This window comes from Uloborus diversus, chromosome 10 (genome assembly GCF_026930045.1).
Source record: "Uloborus diversus isolate 005 chromosome 10, Udiv.v.3.1, whole genome shotgun sequence".
Taxonomy (NCBI): Eukaryota; Metazoa; Arthropoda; class Arachnida; order Araneae; family Uloboridae; genus Uloborus; species Uloborus diversus.
This window is the reverse complement of record NC_072740.1, coordinates 102,104,390-102,120,049: the sequence shown is the minus strand read 5'-3', so window position 1 is coordinate 102,120,049 and position 15,660 is coordinate 102,104,390. Positions and strand designations below refer to the sequence as shown.

Here is a 15,660-nt window from a genome sequence, read left to right as displayed (position 1 = left end):
AGTTCAGTGCATGACATATTTGAGATTTGCATTTACATGAAACAATGCATTTTCCCTTTACGCAGTTTCATTGAACTAGTTTTAAAATAGATTCAGAAGCACAAAAAAGTGTACACTTAACTGGAACATAGAAGTTGCCTTTCTCTTCCCATCCAAAGTCTGACGGTGATGTTAAATTCGGGTGCTGCTGGTCAGCCAGATGCCGTTCCAATACTTGATAATCAGGGCCTGATTACCGCACTAGCCAACTAGGTCTGGGCCTGGGGCCCCATCTTCCTCAGGGCTCCGATTTTTTAAAAATTTATGCATTATCATTAAAAAATCATGCATTTTTGTGAAAATAATGAAAGTTAATGATTTATTATTTGAAAACATACCTCTAAAATATTGTTAAACATTTTTTTGCATTGACTTAAGGTGATAGAATAGAGAGGAGGGGCCTCCAAAGCATTGTGGGCCTTGGGCCTCACATTTAGTTAGTCGGGCCCTGCTGATAATGCGCTCTTAAAATGTAAGGGGACAAAGATGCTTTTGCAGGAGATAAATTTTCATTTTGAGTCTCCTGCTTGAAAAACATGAACCGAAGAAATTCTCCAATATGAGAAATATTTGTCAGCTGCACATATACGGAACAAATAAAGCCTTCTTTTAATAACAATTTTATCATTTGTACCGAATTCTTCAATTGACCCCCAGATGAGTCAGAGCGTTGAGAGTATCTTTGTCAGGCGTCTTATATATTTTTCAAAAAGAAAGTTTTCCCTTCTAAGCAAGTGAGCTTGTTATATTACTTCCTGACAGAGCATAGAGTCATAATATTCCTCTTGTTTTATCTAGTCCTAATGCGGTCATAATGCTGGTCATTCTTCGGTTGCTACCTACCACAGACAAAAATGTGCATGGACAGTGACATGATTTTAACCAGAACAATGCTAGCAAAAATACATCGGGGTCGAGCGAATATATATGAGCACTAGTTACTTTTTCTCTAGAAGCATGAAGATAGTTCAGTACACTAAAACCTCTGAGGTTGACCACCCTTGTAAGTTGACCATCTGTCTATGTTGACCGCTTTTTTCAAGCACGGAATTAGCCCTTATCATATAAATCAACCTCTGTAAGTTGACCACCTGTTTAAGTTGACCACTAAAGTAGTGCACCGCAGGTGGTCAACTTACACAGGTTTCACTGTACTATTTTAACAACCGCCTCTTCATGACTGCTTTGCGGTGCAGTCACATCACCTTTTAATGATGATTTAGATTCATTTCTGCAGCTAACGATTAGGTTTTTTTCAATGCTACGTGTGTATATTAACGCTTTATTCGCCAGATAAGCTGTTAAGTTATCCTTTATTTTTACATGAGAAAGTAGGATCTTCATATATACGTTTTTAATATTAGTACAATTGGTTATTTTAAACTCAATGGGTGTTAATGTACTTCTTTTTTCCGCATTACAGATTGGCAGATTTTAGCGAGTTTTCAATGTATGTGTCAAGTGTGTTTCATCATACGAGTAATTTAAAAGAATTTCCTTGATCTTATTATTAAATTCAGCAGCTAAATCATTACATGTTTTCACTTGCTTGTTTTCTATGATTGTAGCTGTGCCATTCCATAAAGAACAGCAACACTGCAAGATTCTCTTCATAGATTTAGCTTTTCTTTTTTCATTGGGGCATAGAAATTCGTGTTTTCAGTTTTAATTCTCTCTCGTTTGAAAGTGGCGTACATGTCACGGCCTTTGCTTAAAATGCCTGTTTGTATGGCTTCATTATGTTCAGACTTTGTTGTGTTAATAAATTCACTTCCTTTATATATTATAGGGCTTGTTGATACTCTGATGGCACTATATAAACATTGCACATCTTCATGTAGTCGCTTTCCTCTTGAACCTGTAAAATGATAATGTTTACTCTTTAACGCTAAACTATTTTTCTATTGAGTTATGTATTTACTATTCTACCCATTACTTTCATACTCCTTTTCTCTTGCTCCAAAGCTTCGTCTGACCCTAAAGCACAAAACGGTACAAAAGACTTCTTAACAGCCTAATTGCCTTCCATGAATTCATTCCGAAGATTTTGTTGCTTTACTTTCAGACGCTTCATATTAGTCAAGTATCATGATATCATACTTGCATTATTTGTTAAATTCAAAGCAAAGAAATAGGGAACGAAACCTTCGAATGAAGAAATGTTTAATTCCCAATTTCCTGATCTAACAGACAGTATAAAAGTAACATGGTATCCATCATATGCATGTGTAACAAAGCAAGTTTATATGTTGGTCTTCCAATTGATTCTGTGTCCTCAAATCTTTCATTTTTTAATGTATTTTAGAATCTAGTAATATCTGCATTATATTTGAGGCAAGTTTTTTTATTTCACCATACTTTTTTTCTTGAAAGCAATTAATTTTGCACTCTATCATCACATTGAAATTCCATTTCTTTATTGTGTGTATAAAAAGCATCGAGGGTAACATTTAAATGGTGCAATTCTTAATGCAGAATGTGCTTCTGTAGCCCATGTAACACACTCTCCTGCAAGAATTTTTGACACTATAGATTCACTGTATAACTCAGTAAAATTGTCGTCAAACCTGTACAAGTTTTTGTTTGACAGGGCAAGTTTTAAAACTGGTTTGTATAATCCAATATCCATGGTGATTACTGTTGGTAAATTTTCCCCTAAAATATATTTAGTTACATGTACCAGTTTCTGCATGAACGTAAGTTTCGTTGATGAAATGAAACGTGCGTTCGAAGAAATGCAAGAAAAGCTCCTAAGGCGTAATTATAGATGTTATAAGGAATTCTGTTAAACGATTATACAGTCGAACCTTGTTAAAACGAACTCAAATGGACTTTAAAAGTGTATTTGTCTCAACAGTAGCTCGTTTTATTTGAAAAAAAAAATAGTTTAATTGTAAGTACATTAGGACAGGGATCGTAAATGTAGTTCGCTTTAGTAGTAATTCGTTATAAGCGTGTCCGAATTAACGCGGTTCGACTGTACTAATGTTTAATGATTTAAACCTGAAAATTAACAGTATTTGTAACTGCAAAAACTCACCCGAGGTACTTTTAAACAAGCTTATTCTGAATGCCAAAGTCAAAAATTTAGACTTCAGAATTTTTTTTAAATGAGTTAATAAACAAATAAATTAAGTATTTTACTTTCAGCTTATAATAAGAAAAGTAATAAAATATTAATCAAGCAAATTCACCAGAAAATTATCACAAAATACCCAAAAATTGAGTCATCATTGCAAAAACTCATTACAGCCGCCATCTTGGATTGATGACGTCATACAGGCCGTCTGACACAAATTCAAGCAAAACACCCGGTGAGGCATAGTTACACAGGCCATAAGGAATATAATAAAATTGGTCTCACAATTTCCTCACGAAATTTCCCACGGAATGTAGTATGCCCCCCTACTAATAAACATTCAATATTTCATGGACCCCGAGTAGTTTTTCCTTAAAATTAGAGTGTCCGCTAAAAGTTTTGCTGGAAGCCAATGATCTGATTTATAAAATACTATTGATTATTTTGATTTAATCTTCTACTAAAAATCATCAACTTTAACCGTACGAACTGTATTACCATGAAAATTTTTGTTGTGCCACAAACAAACCTTGTTTAGAATTTCAATACTTTCCACGTCTGTTTACGTAAGAAATGTTTCTCAGTACCTTATACCAGGGGTTAACAAAGTGAGTGCCGTAGGGAGAAGCAAACGGTACCTCGAACTGTTCATTGAATCAATATATAATTATATGATAGATATATGTTAGGGTGCCGTGAGAAAACTAATTACTCAACTGGTGCCACGAGTCGAAAAAGTTTGGGAACCGCTGCCTTTTATGATAACTTTTTACATTATATCAAGCTTTCCTTTCTATAATGAATAGCTTCAAATTGAACCAATTGATTTTTTCGGTTTGTTTTAAAAGATTATGGTCTTTCTTGCTGGTTAAAAATAGCTCTGATGTTGGTGTTTTATTTCTTCGTACCGCAAAAGAATAATTTTGAACATAATTATAATAGAGATGGGTTAGGGTGCCGTGAGAAAATTCTTATTTTTCAATAGGTGCCGCGAATCGAATAAGTTTGAGAATCCCTGCCTTATATGATGACTTTTCACATTGATTCAAGTTTTCCTTTTTATGATGAATAACTTCATATTAACACTTTGACTTTTTTCGATTTGTTTTAAAAGATTATGGGCATGCTTATTACACTGTAAAAAATTCCGAAACGTTACTGGGTATATTTCCGTGTCACGTTTCGGGATTTTAATGGTTTTTATCCACTTCCTGGAAAAATTAAGTATTCTTAACAAAAAGTTTCTTGAATTGCTACAAGTCGCAAGAATGCAGACTTTTCACTGTTGTGAAAAATATTTTTAGCTCCCAGTTTAAAGATTAATTGAGCGTATATATATAGTGTATCGGCTTTACTTCAAGTAAGGCCCGTCCATGCTAATTAAACTCCCCAAAGGAGCGAAAAAGTGTAAACTGCATTGCTTTGCAAGATTTGCAGGCAGGTAAAATTCTCGTCACTTACTTGCAATTCTGGCATAGCTTTGGCCATGTTTGCAATAATGCTCTTTTAACTTCCTTGATAAATCAGAATGATGCCAAGATATTATTTCTACGACTGGTTTTAAACGGGAAGATTTCTGAATTTTTCAGGAGGCTTCCAGGATAATATCAGGAAGGTTACTGAATTTTAGCGGAAAAAGTTCCTGGAATTTGCAAGATATGTTGCTGGCAGATATTGGGCACATCAGCTGCCCATTACTTTCCAGGAACGTTTCTTAATCGTTTTTACAGTATAGTTAAAAATAGCTCTGATGTTAGGGTTTTATATCTTCGTGTCCCCAAAGAATAATTTTGAAGTATTTATAAATTGAGAGTCTGTTACTAACTTAACTCATAAACAGCATTCATATTGTTTGATATTGATCTAAGAACTATTGATCTATGGAAAATTCTTAAAAAACGTCTTACTACAAAAGAAAAGCAACTTAGTAAACGGCATTTCTCTTTTTAGATAAAGAAACTCCATGAGATTCAATTGTTTCCAAAATTTCGAAACGGCGCTTTTGAATTTAATTAAGCTCTGTGTGATAAATAAGGAAAGACTACAGTTTGTAAAATAAATTTAGGTGGGTTTGGCTGTAATTTGAATTTGTTTCCTGAGCTGAATATCTAATGAATGAGTTCATTCTTTTATTAGATTTAAACAAAGTGTAAGATGGTAAAGATATCAAGGCTTTGTTTCACTTATGTGTTTGTATTTCCTCGACGTACTGGCTTTTCAATTGAAACTGCTTGCGTTCAAAGGAATGAAAGGTTCCTCTAAACTTTCTACATCTCTTTATAGACTTTCGTTTTCTTGTAACCAAAAGAAAATAGATAATAGATTCTTCAGCTGGCTTCGTTCAGAAACAGCACCAAGGGCTTTGACTGGTAGATAAAATAACAGTTTCCTTGGCGCTCTCAGCTTCAATGAGATGACATCTGCCTCCGGCTCGGTTATTCACTAATCCTGACTGAAGGGTTCTAATAAGAACGAAACTGCAGTCTCTGGGTGTGATAACCGGGCTGTCTGGTAAATTGCATGTGGTTCTGGCTTCAGCCCTGGCTTAGGGGCGGTAACTTACTGCAAAATATCAATATTTATACCTTGTATTAGTTTTTACATAGATTTCAATATACTTTATTTTCATTGTTATATGATTATCATCATGAAAATCACCGTCGCTTTCACCGTCAGCACGCTGCAGGACATCCATCTGCAAAGTGTGTGAAAGGTGTCTTGCATTACTCGTAGAAGCTCGCTAATTTTGGCGACTTTTCTTAAAATTTAGGCAGGCTTTAAGACTTTATATTTCGATTACGGGGACACAAAGGCAAGTAATTTATACATCCGTAAGCATGTTTTACTATGCTCGTTTGATTGCTTTCTAATGAAAAAATTTCATTATCACACCATCGTACGGTTTCCTGGTAATATTCAAATGGAAGATGGCAGGGGGGGGAGAGATGTTGACGGTTTTGATTTAGACCACTCAGTATGTTTGAAATTTTGTATTCAAAAAAAAAAAAAAAAAACCTAACAAAACATTCAAAAAGAATGTTATAAAAATTCCAATCACTTCTTTCTTTCCGTTTTCTATCATGCTAACCTTTTACTTAAAATACAAAGCGTTAAAATTCTTTTGACTATTTCATTCGTATTTCCAATTTTCAAAAACGTGGAACACTCTTGTAGAGGCTGTAAAAATAAAGTTAATCAAAAAGTTTCAACAAGAGCTCGTGTTTCTCTTATCCCTTTCAATCACCCTTCCAAGACGAATTGTTCATCAGCAACCCAATAATCCTACAGACGGGGAAGGTTAGGTTCGGTTGAGGATCTTGAAGAGAAGATTTCGTGGTTTTGGTTTCCGGAAGCTTACCTAGTAATCCATTTGTGAGAAGGTGAGACGTAGCTTCGTATAAATGAGTACGGATTTTGAGATGTACTTAACGATGAACCATTGTTAGAATCATTAGCTAGTCTGTAAGTACTTTAACATAATCTACTATGCAGCATGTAATTCTTCACTTTTCTGATTTCCGGAAAACTATTGCCATGTTGGAATGCCCTTTAATTTAACTGAAATGAAAATTGCTCCCGTACAAATAATTTTAAGAATATGCACCTTTTTTTTAAAGCTTTTTAAAAGAGTTTTTTTAAAAGCATTATCCTACAGTGTATTTTGTCTTTAGTGAAGAAAGAGTTTTAATATACTGTAAATAAATTTTACATGAAACCTTTGTTTATTGAATTATTCTGTTCTATTTTTCCTTCCTCTCTTTTTCTTGTTTCCCCTTGTTTCTTTTTTTTTTCATCCTTTTCTTCTTTCTCTTTTTATTTATTCATTTATTTTTTGTAAGGAAGAACCATTTTCGGCATATAAGAAACTATCAACAAACTTAAGATAACATTTTTAGAGAGATTAATTCTTCTGTTTTGCATTTAGCTTCCTCTGTTTTTATTTTTAGTTATTTTTATGTAAATGGGTTCAATTGTTCTTGTGTTGAACCTTGCAGTGTTGAAAGACATGATCAAGTCACTCATCGAAATTCTCTTAAAACATTCAAAAAAGGATTCTATACAACTCTTGAATGTTCATGAAGTTTAAACTCCAAATATTCAAATTAATAAAGCAAATTTAGTATTCGTTTTGGTTGTTTCAAAATTTCGATGTAATGAAAAACAATATTTATTGAACATAAAAGTTGCATAAAGCTTGAAATTTTTATAAAATAATACAATTTTTTCCAGGAAACTGTTCAACATCAAATGATCAATTCATTTATGCATTTCACTCATAAATAGGCTTTACCTTGAAACAGCTGCTAATCTCCTTAACAATTTGGGTCTTATTCACATTGTTTAAGTTTATTCGCATCTTACTACACTGAATTTTTGATCATTTTTCTTGTCTATTGTTTTGATCATTTTTCTATCACGTAAATCAACGCGAAGTATCACGTAATAACGGAAATCATACACATTTTCTGCGCATTTTTATTTAAATTCAAAAATTCAATTAAGTGTCAAAGTTTCCTTCCCATTCATTTTTTTATTTTATTTTATTTATCTATTTTTATTTATTTATTTATTTATTTATTTATTTATTTATTTTTTGTAATTCACTGATGATTTCCCCTCCGCTTTCTACACAAAAATACTTTGAAATTTGATCATTTACGAATCTTAGTTGTCCTCTGACTAAGCCAAATTTGACGGTCTGCGACTTTTTCCAGTTGGTGTTGTATTTTAAGTATTGAAGTGTGTTTATGTACAATGTACTTCAAACCAGTTAATACAAGGTTATGGTTATTAGGAACATCTAAAACCAGTTTAGAGACCAAAGCTGAAACGAAAAAGTCTGTTGCTGATGCGAGTCAAAATAAAAAATAATAAAAATCTCTCATAGGTAGGTTTTTTAGAAATATTCCATAATTTGTTAGCTTTATTATTTAACAAAGGATAAAATAAAAAGCCTGAATAAAATCAGGTCAAAAATAAACGAATTAAGCAGAATGTTTAACCAACTATATACTTTTCCTTAAAAAAAAAAATCAGTTTTCATTTCGTTGTAAGAAAATATAATATTTTATATCGTTATAATTGCATATTAATCTTGTTCTCTTAAACAAAAAATTACTCATAAGAAGTACCCTTAAAATTAAAGAAAAGCTATAAAGTAATGGATAAAATAATAATCGAATTAAATTCATTTAAAAATAAAGCAGAAAAGCAAAATTCATGCGCCATTCAATTAGATTATTAGTTTTATTCATAGTTGATCACAAAGAATTTGCGATAATTTTTCACATAAACTATTAAATAATATAACAAAATATTCTATCTAAAAAAGAGAAGGGAAAAAAAGCAGCATGTTCGAAGCAAATCAAATTACAAACTTTATGCACACACAGAGCAGAAATACTTTCCATTTTCCAACATTAAAACATAGTTTGACTTGTTTTGATTGAGCAATTTTTATAAAATCACAGCGCACATGAATAACGCATAAAAAATGTAAGATGAAAAAAATATTAATTATCTCGGAGAGACTTGTATTAAATCAATACCCCCTTCCCAAGATTAATCGAAAAAACTAATAAGGAAAAAAAGACATGGCTTGGTAAAATTGCTTTTCCGTGGAATTTCTGGAATATATAAAGCTATAAAAAGCCAGATTAGGGATGATTGTGTTTTATCTCTGCAGCAATTTCTTCTTCGCCACATCAAGTAGTGAGAAAATGGATCTAAGATCATAGAATTGATTCTTCCGTACCATTTGCCTTGCTTAGCAATTGCTACTTCATTGTTTGATTGGAGGCAATGAATGAAGTATTTTCTTCGTCTTTCCTTTCTAGTACGGTATTAAGAAAAAAGAAGAAGTGGAAGAAGAAGAGGAGCCAGTTCCCGAGAGTAGCAGTTTGAACCGGAAAAAGAAAACACCAGCAGAAATAGAAGCCGAAGATTTGGATGACTTTACGCGTAAGTTGCTAATATTAGAATTAATTGCCTTTTGGTTTCTGACAGGGAAATGTTATAGGGGCTTATTGCTCAATAAACTTGCATGTGTGTGTCATTTTTACACACACAGTTGCATTTATTTCCCGGAATTTTAAACTTTGGCTCTTTATTGTGATAGTCCTGAAAAAGACTGAGTGTTTTCAAAAATTTGTAACAGGAGAATGGTTAATGATAAAAAAAATAATTTTTGCAGAAAATTCATGTGGTGGGCCGTAAATTTCGTCCCCCAAAGTTCCAAATTTTAGTTCAAGAATTTTTAAATAGATCGCGCTGCAGATTGTAAGACCGTAAATCTAAGAAAAACAAATTACATCATAGTTTTTCGAAAAAAGTTTTTAATAAACAAAATTACACAACAATATTTTCAAAATGCCTGCCGCCGCCGCCGGCTGCAACCACGTGTAGAAATCGGAGGAAAAATCGGTGAATTCCAATAATTTATTTTGACTTATAGGCTTATTATTTGCAGCGCCATCTATTGAAAAAAGTTTGAACTAAAATTTGTAACTCTGGGGGACGAAACTTACGGTCACCACATGAATTTTCGCAAAAATTATTTTTTTATCATTAACCATTTTCCCGTTATAAATTTTTGAAAACAGTCAGTCTTTTTCAGGACACCCTGTATATTTGAATATAAAGAGCCAGTATCAACTTTTAAAAAAAAATTTTGTTCTTGAAAAATAATGATGTGCACACGTTGTTGGTGTGACCGTTCGATCACGTCCTCCGCAATGCGTATAAATCGGAATTTTTTTAATACACTTAAAATTACGGGTTGCATATGGTACCTTTTAGGGTGAAACATAGTAGTAAGGGAGGGTGGACCAAGATGAGATACTTAACCAAAAAAGAGTTGTGGTAAAAAACCAAACTCTTAAATAATCTCGAAAACTATGTGTTTATTATCTCTCACGTATTATAAAAGTATGAAATTTGACTCAATATCCTATTTCCAATAGAAAAGTTTTGATGCATGTTTTAATTTGATGAGTCAAAATTTCATCATTCCCACCAGGTGGGGTAAGATGAGATTCAGTGTTTGCATAAGTCGCAAAGATAAATAGCTTCATCGTCCTCATCCTCCTCTCCTGCACACGAACAATGGGCCTATTTGTTACATTCGCACAAGCACCTTATTCATTCTTCTGTCGATTGGGAATATAAATATTCACACTAATTCGACATCAGAAGGCTCAGACGACGGTGAAGAATCATTTCGCTTCCCTTTGAGTACAGTTTTTGGTTTTGATTTTTCAGTCTTCATTCTTTTGTTTTTATCTTTCGTTTGGCCAATTTTCGTTGCTATACTAGTTGATGGGGTCAATGAAAAATTTCAATTTTCCTCGATCTTCTCCTCTTCCTGCTTAGATTTTCTATTTTCCTCTCCTCTCTCTGCTTAGATTTTCCCACTTTCTTCTCCTTTTCCTGATTAAGTTTTCCATTTCCTAAAATTCTTTCTGCTTATTTTTTTTTTTAGTTTTCTTCTCCTCTCTCTGCTTAATTTTTTTATTTTCTACCGTTCTTTTCAGTCTCCACCACAAGAAGGTCATTTCTTTCAGTCCTAAAGAAGGTCTGCTTCTTCTGAAGAAATTAAAGTTTTCATTGAGCCCAAAGGCTTAACTAGATCTATACTTGTGGTTTCTTTATTTGAATAAAATTTTCCTGCTGTCGAAACCTTAAGAACTCGTCTGTGTTTTAGCTTCTTTTACTTTTCTATAAAGTGTAGCCGTGATACATCATAAGTACAGGAGGAAATTCATCTTCTTTTGGTTGGGTCTCACCATCTTAAGAAATCTGAACAGAATAAAACACAAATTGCAATGTATGTGGGTAAGATGAGATAGTATCTTATAATGCCCCTTTTAAAATATTTCGTCTTGCACCACTGACGCCATTTGGCGTGTTCTCTGTCTAATCGAGTTTAAGTTATAAATAAAATTACATTAAATCATTCTAAATGTATCCTTTTGAGTTCTGGATTACGATTATACGATAGTAAAAAAGATTCGTAAAATCGTATTCACCAAACTAAACTTGGAAAGATTATCCAACAAAATAAGAGCACTGCAAAACGCATGAAAATTGAGAGAAAAACTTTATATGTTGCAAATGTGCACACAGCGCACAACCTGGTTGATTCGACCAATGTGATTTCTCTTTCTCCCACCGCAATTACTTGACTACTCTATCGATAGATATCAGCACCCACCTAGTGAGGAGCTTCAGTATCTCCTATTGCCCCGCTATATCATCATGCCTCACCCTCCCCTACAAGCAGAACTCCCCTAAGGGTGTCAGTTAGCTCCTTATGACACCACTATGGTACCATTTAGTTCCCTAAAACACCCTTAGAAGACACGGAGAGCCAAATAGCACCTTTCAGAGCCATTTATGCTAGAACGTTTCACCCTAAGGAGTGCCATAAGCAACCCGCGATTTTAACAGTGTTTAAGAAAACTTTTTAGAAAGTTAATACTTCATATTATAATACATGATGGCTCCTTCTATTTGAATATATTAATATTTAAAGCCAAAGTCTAAAAGTCCGGTATTTAAGTGCAGGTGCAAGCGTAGAACTGTCTCATTTATGCAAACTAATTGAGCATTATGCACGTCGGTTCATAGGATTATAAGTTTGAATACATACTAAACCCTAAGCATTGGATTTAGCTATGTACGCATTTACATACAAGAAACAATAACCAATCGTATTTAAATGTATCATTGCTATTTTCATCGTCATTGAACTGCTGTCTTTACATCACTTATGTAAAACATAATTAAAGTCGTAATGTAATATTTATTTAAAACTATTCACCATTAAAGATTGCTTTAACTTGTGGGCCAATAAAAAATCCCCTTTTTTTAACCTTTGCCTCACTTAAATTCTTGGATTTGTTTTGGAGAAATCAGAAAGACACTCCTTCTCAAGTCAGAACATTTACACATATTTTCAAACATCGAATTTAATGTGCAGTGGTGGAAGAAAGGCACATTGCGAATTCACAAGTGATTCGTGTGAAATATTTTTGACGTCAGAAATGGAGTTTTTTTTCTCGGAGGCGCTAAAAATTTATCAAAAAGAGAAAAAAAGAAAGAAATTTCCGAAAATAAAAAAAAGAAAAAGAAAAGAAACAATATAAGAGAAGAAAGTAGAATGTGTATTTCGGCAAAAGGGTGAATGATAAATAAAAAAAAATACAGAATCGTGATTTTCAGTAAAAAATACTTATAGATTCGTGATTTTCAGTTAAACATAATTATCGATTCGTGATTCTAAGTCAAAAATATACAAGAAACACGTATTTTCATTTACAGGATGATACTTCTCACGCTGTACTATGTTATAATAGTGATTGAGTTAAAACTAAAATTATTTACTTCATCTAGAAAGTATAAGAATACTCTGTATTTCATCAGAAGAGCTGAAAAATCAACAAGCGCACATTAGTGGATATTTTTCTAGTTTATGTTTTTTTACGTTTCATTGCAGATGCCACTTATGATACAAAAATCTTTGATAGCACATGTTTGCAATTAGTAGTTATTTTTGCTATACAGTAGAGTCCTGAAAATTTTGCCCAATGTGAACCGAAAAGTAACTGTGTTCGTGAAAATACGAGGTTGTCGAGAATGCTCTCGCATCTCCCGCAGATTTTTTTTTTTCGTCCTGACAGAGTACGGTCGAGTTTTCAGGATTCTTCAGGGTTATCGAGCGCTGAGTTTTCGGGAATGCCCTATAACAGAATTATTGTCAGATAAAACATTAATATCGGATTGCTTTTCTATTTTTTTGAAGAAAATACCAAAACTGAGTGTTTACTTTAACTAGTTAAAACACTAATTGATTAAATTTTATACTTTTCATGGCAAAAATTTCGAAAATTGACCTTGTGTATTTTTTTATTTTCAAGATTGACGAAACGTGCTTCGAAACAATATATTTTCATTTGACCGATGCCTTTAAAAAGATTTTAAGCTTATAAGTTCAGATTTCTTTTTTCAATTCTACTGAAAAATATTTGTTTATACTTGAAACATTTCAGATGATCTTCACAATGACAAATCAAATATAAAACTTAATTCTTCGATATCTTTTGAAAAATTTCCTTTGGGATATTTTTCAATGAATAACGAAAGTATTTGTGAAAAGGCGATTAGTCCGGTGACAATAATAAGTGAAAATTATAAGTTAAAACATAAAAGATAACATTGTTTGTGAGTAAGAATATTGTGAAATTATATTTGGACAACGAAAAAGAGAAAAAGTTTTCATACAATTCTTCCTGCTATTCTTTACGCATCTGTTATCCTGAAAGTATGCAGAATAAGCCAATGCACTCAACAAGTCCAAAATAAATGTCTTTCCAGAATTATTTTCTCCTTGCTGCGACGGAAGAAGAAGATTTAAAAAAGGAAACTTATTCTCCCGGCTTCCCGCTATTTCACTCAGGCTAAAAATTATGCGGTGAATCAATATCATCTCCACTTATTAAATCCGAAATAAGATCGGTCTTCTTCTAGACATTTCTGAAAGAAGAAATTAATTCCTAATCGATTAAATGAATTATTCTATCATTCTTTTTACCTCCAAAAATAATAATAATAACAATAATAAAATAAAATAAAATAAAAGTAACGAAACATATTTATTTACAAATGCAAAAAACATTTTTTTTTCCTTTGAAATTTTTTTTTTCTTCCAAGAGACGGCCAACGAGAACTTTTTTCAGGAAAAAATAAATTTCATTTCATTTTTTCCGGTAATTAAGTTTCTAGGACAAATTACATATTCAAATAAAGATTCAAAAGTCTCAAAATTACTTTTAATTCCACTAGTCCAATCAACAAAAAAAAAAAAAAAAAAATGCAAATGCAAATGAGATAATGCGGTAATTAAGTTTTTCGGTTAAATGACTCACCGAAACAAATATAGATATCTTAAAATTATTTTAATTGTTTTTGTTTCCACTAGACAAGTAAAAAAAGAAAAAGATGTGAAACTACGACCATGAAAAACTATTCCGACTTCTGTTAGGGTCGAATTATTAGTGAAAAGCATTCACGCAATTTTTTATTCAGCAACAGAAGAGCAATTTTGTCAGTACAAAAACCAACATGTGATGTAAGGGAATGTGGAGCAAAGTAAAATAGTTAAGATGGACTGCTTTTTCAAAATGAGCAAACTAGAAATTAATTTTTAAAGTTGCCGTACATAAAAAAAGAACAATATATATTTTTTTTATTAAAACTTGCATTGAAACATTATTTTAAATTTTTGTCACTAAATTTGTGTTTTCAAGAAAATAGTGGAGATTCTTCATGGAAGAAAGTGAAAAATTAAATATTTCCTACTCGATCGTAAAAAATATTTTTTGAGCTAATAATGAGTAAATAAAAGGATCAATCAATAAATGTAAAGGTAATGAAACAATAAACTAATGAATAAATAAATTATTAACTAATATACAGGGTGCGGCGAAAGGTATGCCCTCATTCTGGAGAGCAATAAATAAAATGCTTTTAAATGTAGAGGATTGGAATTTTTTTTATTACCTTTGGTACTTCAAACAGTTTTTTTACATTAGCAATTAAAAACGATATCTGCAAGATGGCGGCCTCCAGTAGCAATGCACTGATATAGCCGATTTTGGAAGCTTCTGGTTGCGTTTTGGCACATCTGAATCGGAATGGCGTTCACCTCTTCGATGATTCTCCTTTTCAGTTCTTGTAGGGTATGGGGACGATGCCCTCGATAACACTCACAAACATTTAAACTATGACTGAAATGATAACAGTGTATGTAAAAATGCATGTAAGCGCTAAAAAAGAATCGCTCATTATTGCAAACAGAAATTACACACATAAGCAAGCAAATAGATTAACTGTAACTGATCAAATTAGGTTACATGAAAAAGGCAGGGTAGGGGAGGAGAAATTTTTAAAGACAGCTCTGGTCACTCGTTTACGAGTGTAAGTTATGTAGATTTAAAATACAATAAGAAGGGTGGATCTGAAAATCAGTAAGCAACGAAGATCTGAAGCAATAAGTAGTGTAGATCAAAAAATAAGGTTTCAACAAGTCAGATTTCTGTGACTTCAGAAGGTTTGATGTCATTGGAAGGGAAGAGGTAGAAAAAAATAGGAATGTCTAAAAGCAAATTTTGTACTTGTTAAATTAAAATGAGTGCATTTATCTGCATCGTTAATCGTTGCCGAAAAAAAAACTTTTTTGTCCTTCCCGGTCGCAATTTTTTTTTTTTCTTTTTCTTTTTTTCTTTTTTTTTTTTTTTTTTCGAAAGTGAGAAAGGTCGCTGATAATCTGTTCGCTGATAATCGGGACTTTGTACTTTCTTTTTTTTTTTTAAATTATTCATCAACTTTCACTAAAGATTTCTTGTAACTTGATTTGAAGCAATATTATAAGTGATTTACACCACTAGCATTCTACATTTACAATGTAAAACACATACAAGGACTGTTATGAGTGAATGATACTCCCTTAGTAGAAAACTCTAGCTGGTTGTCCATTCAGCGGA

The 15,660-nt window shown here is 32.5% G+C and overlaps 1 protein-coding gene across 1 annotated transcript in view; it reads left to right on the top strand.

Moving 5' to 3' along the window:
* LOC129231460 (complexin-like) overlaps positions 1–15,660 on the top strand; it is a 52,737-nt gene that overhangs the window by 29,806 nt on the left and 7,271 nt on the right. The window contains exon 4 of the mRNA XM_054865782.1: positions 8,956–9,079. Coding sequence (XP_054721757.1) covers positions 8,956–9,079 — 124 coding nt within the window. The remainder of the gene's footprint in view (positions 1–8,955; positions 9,080–15,660) is intronic.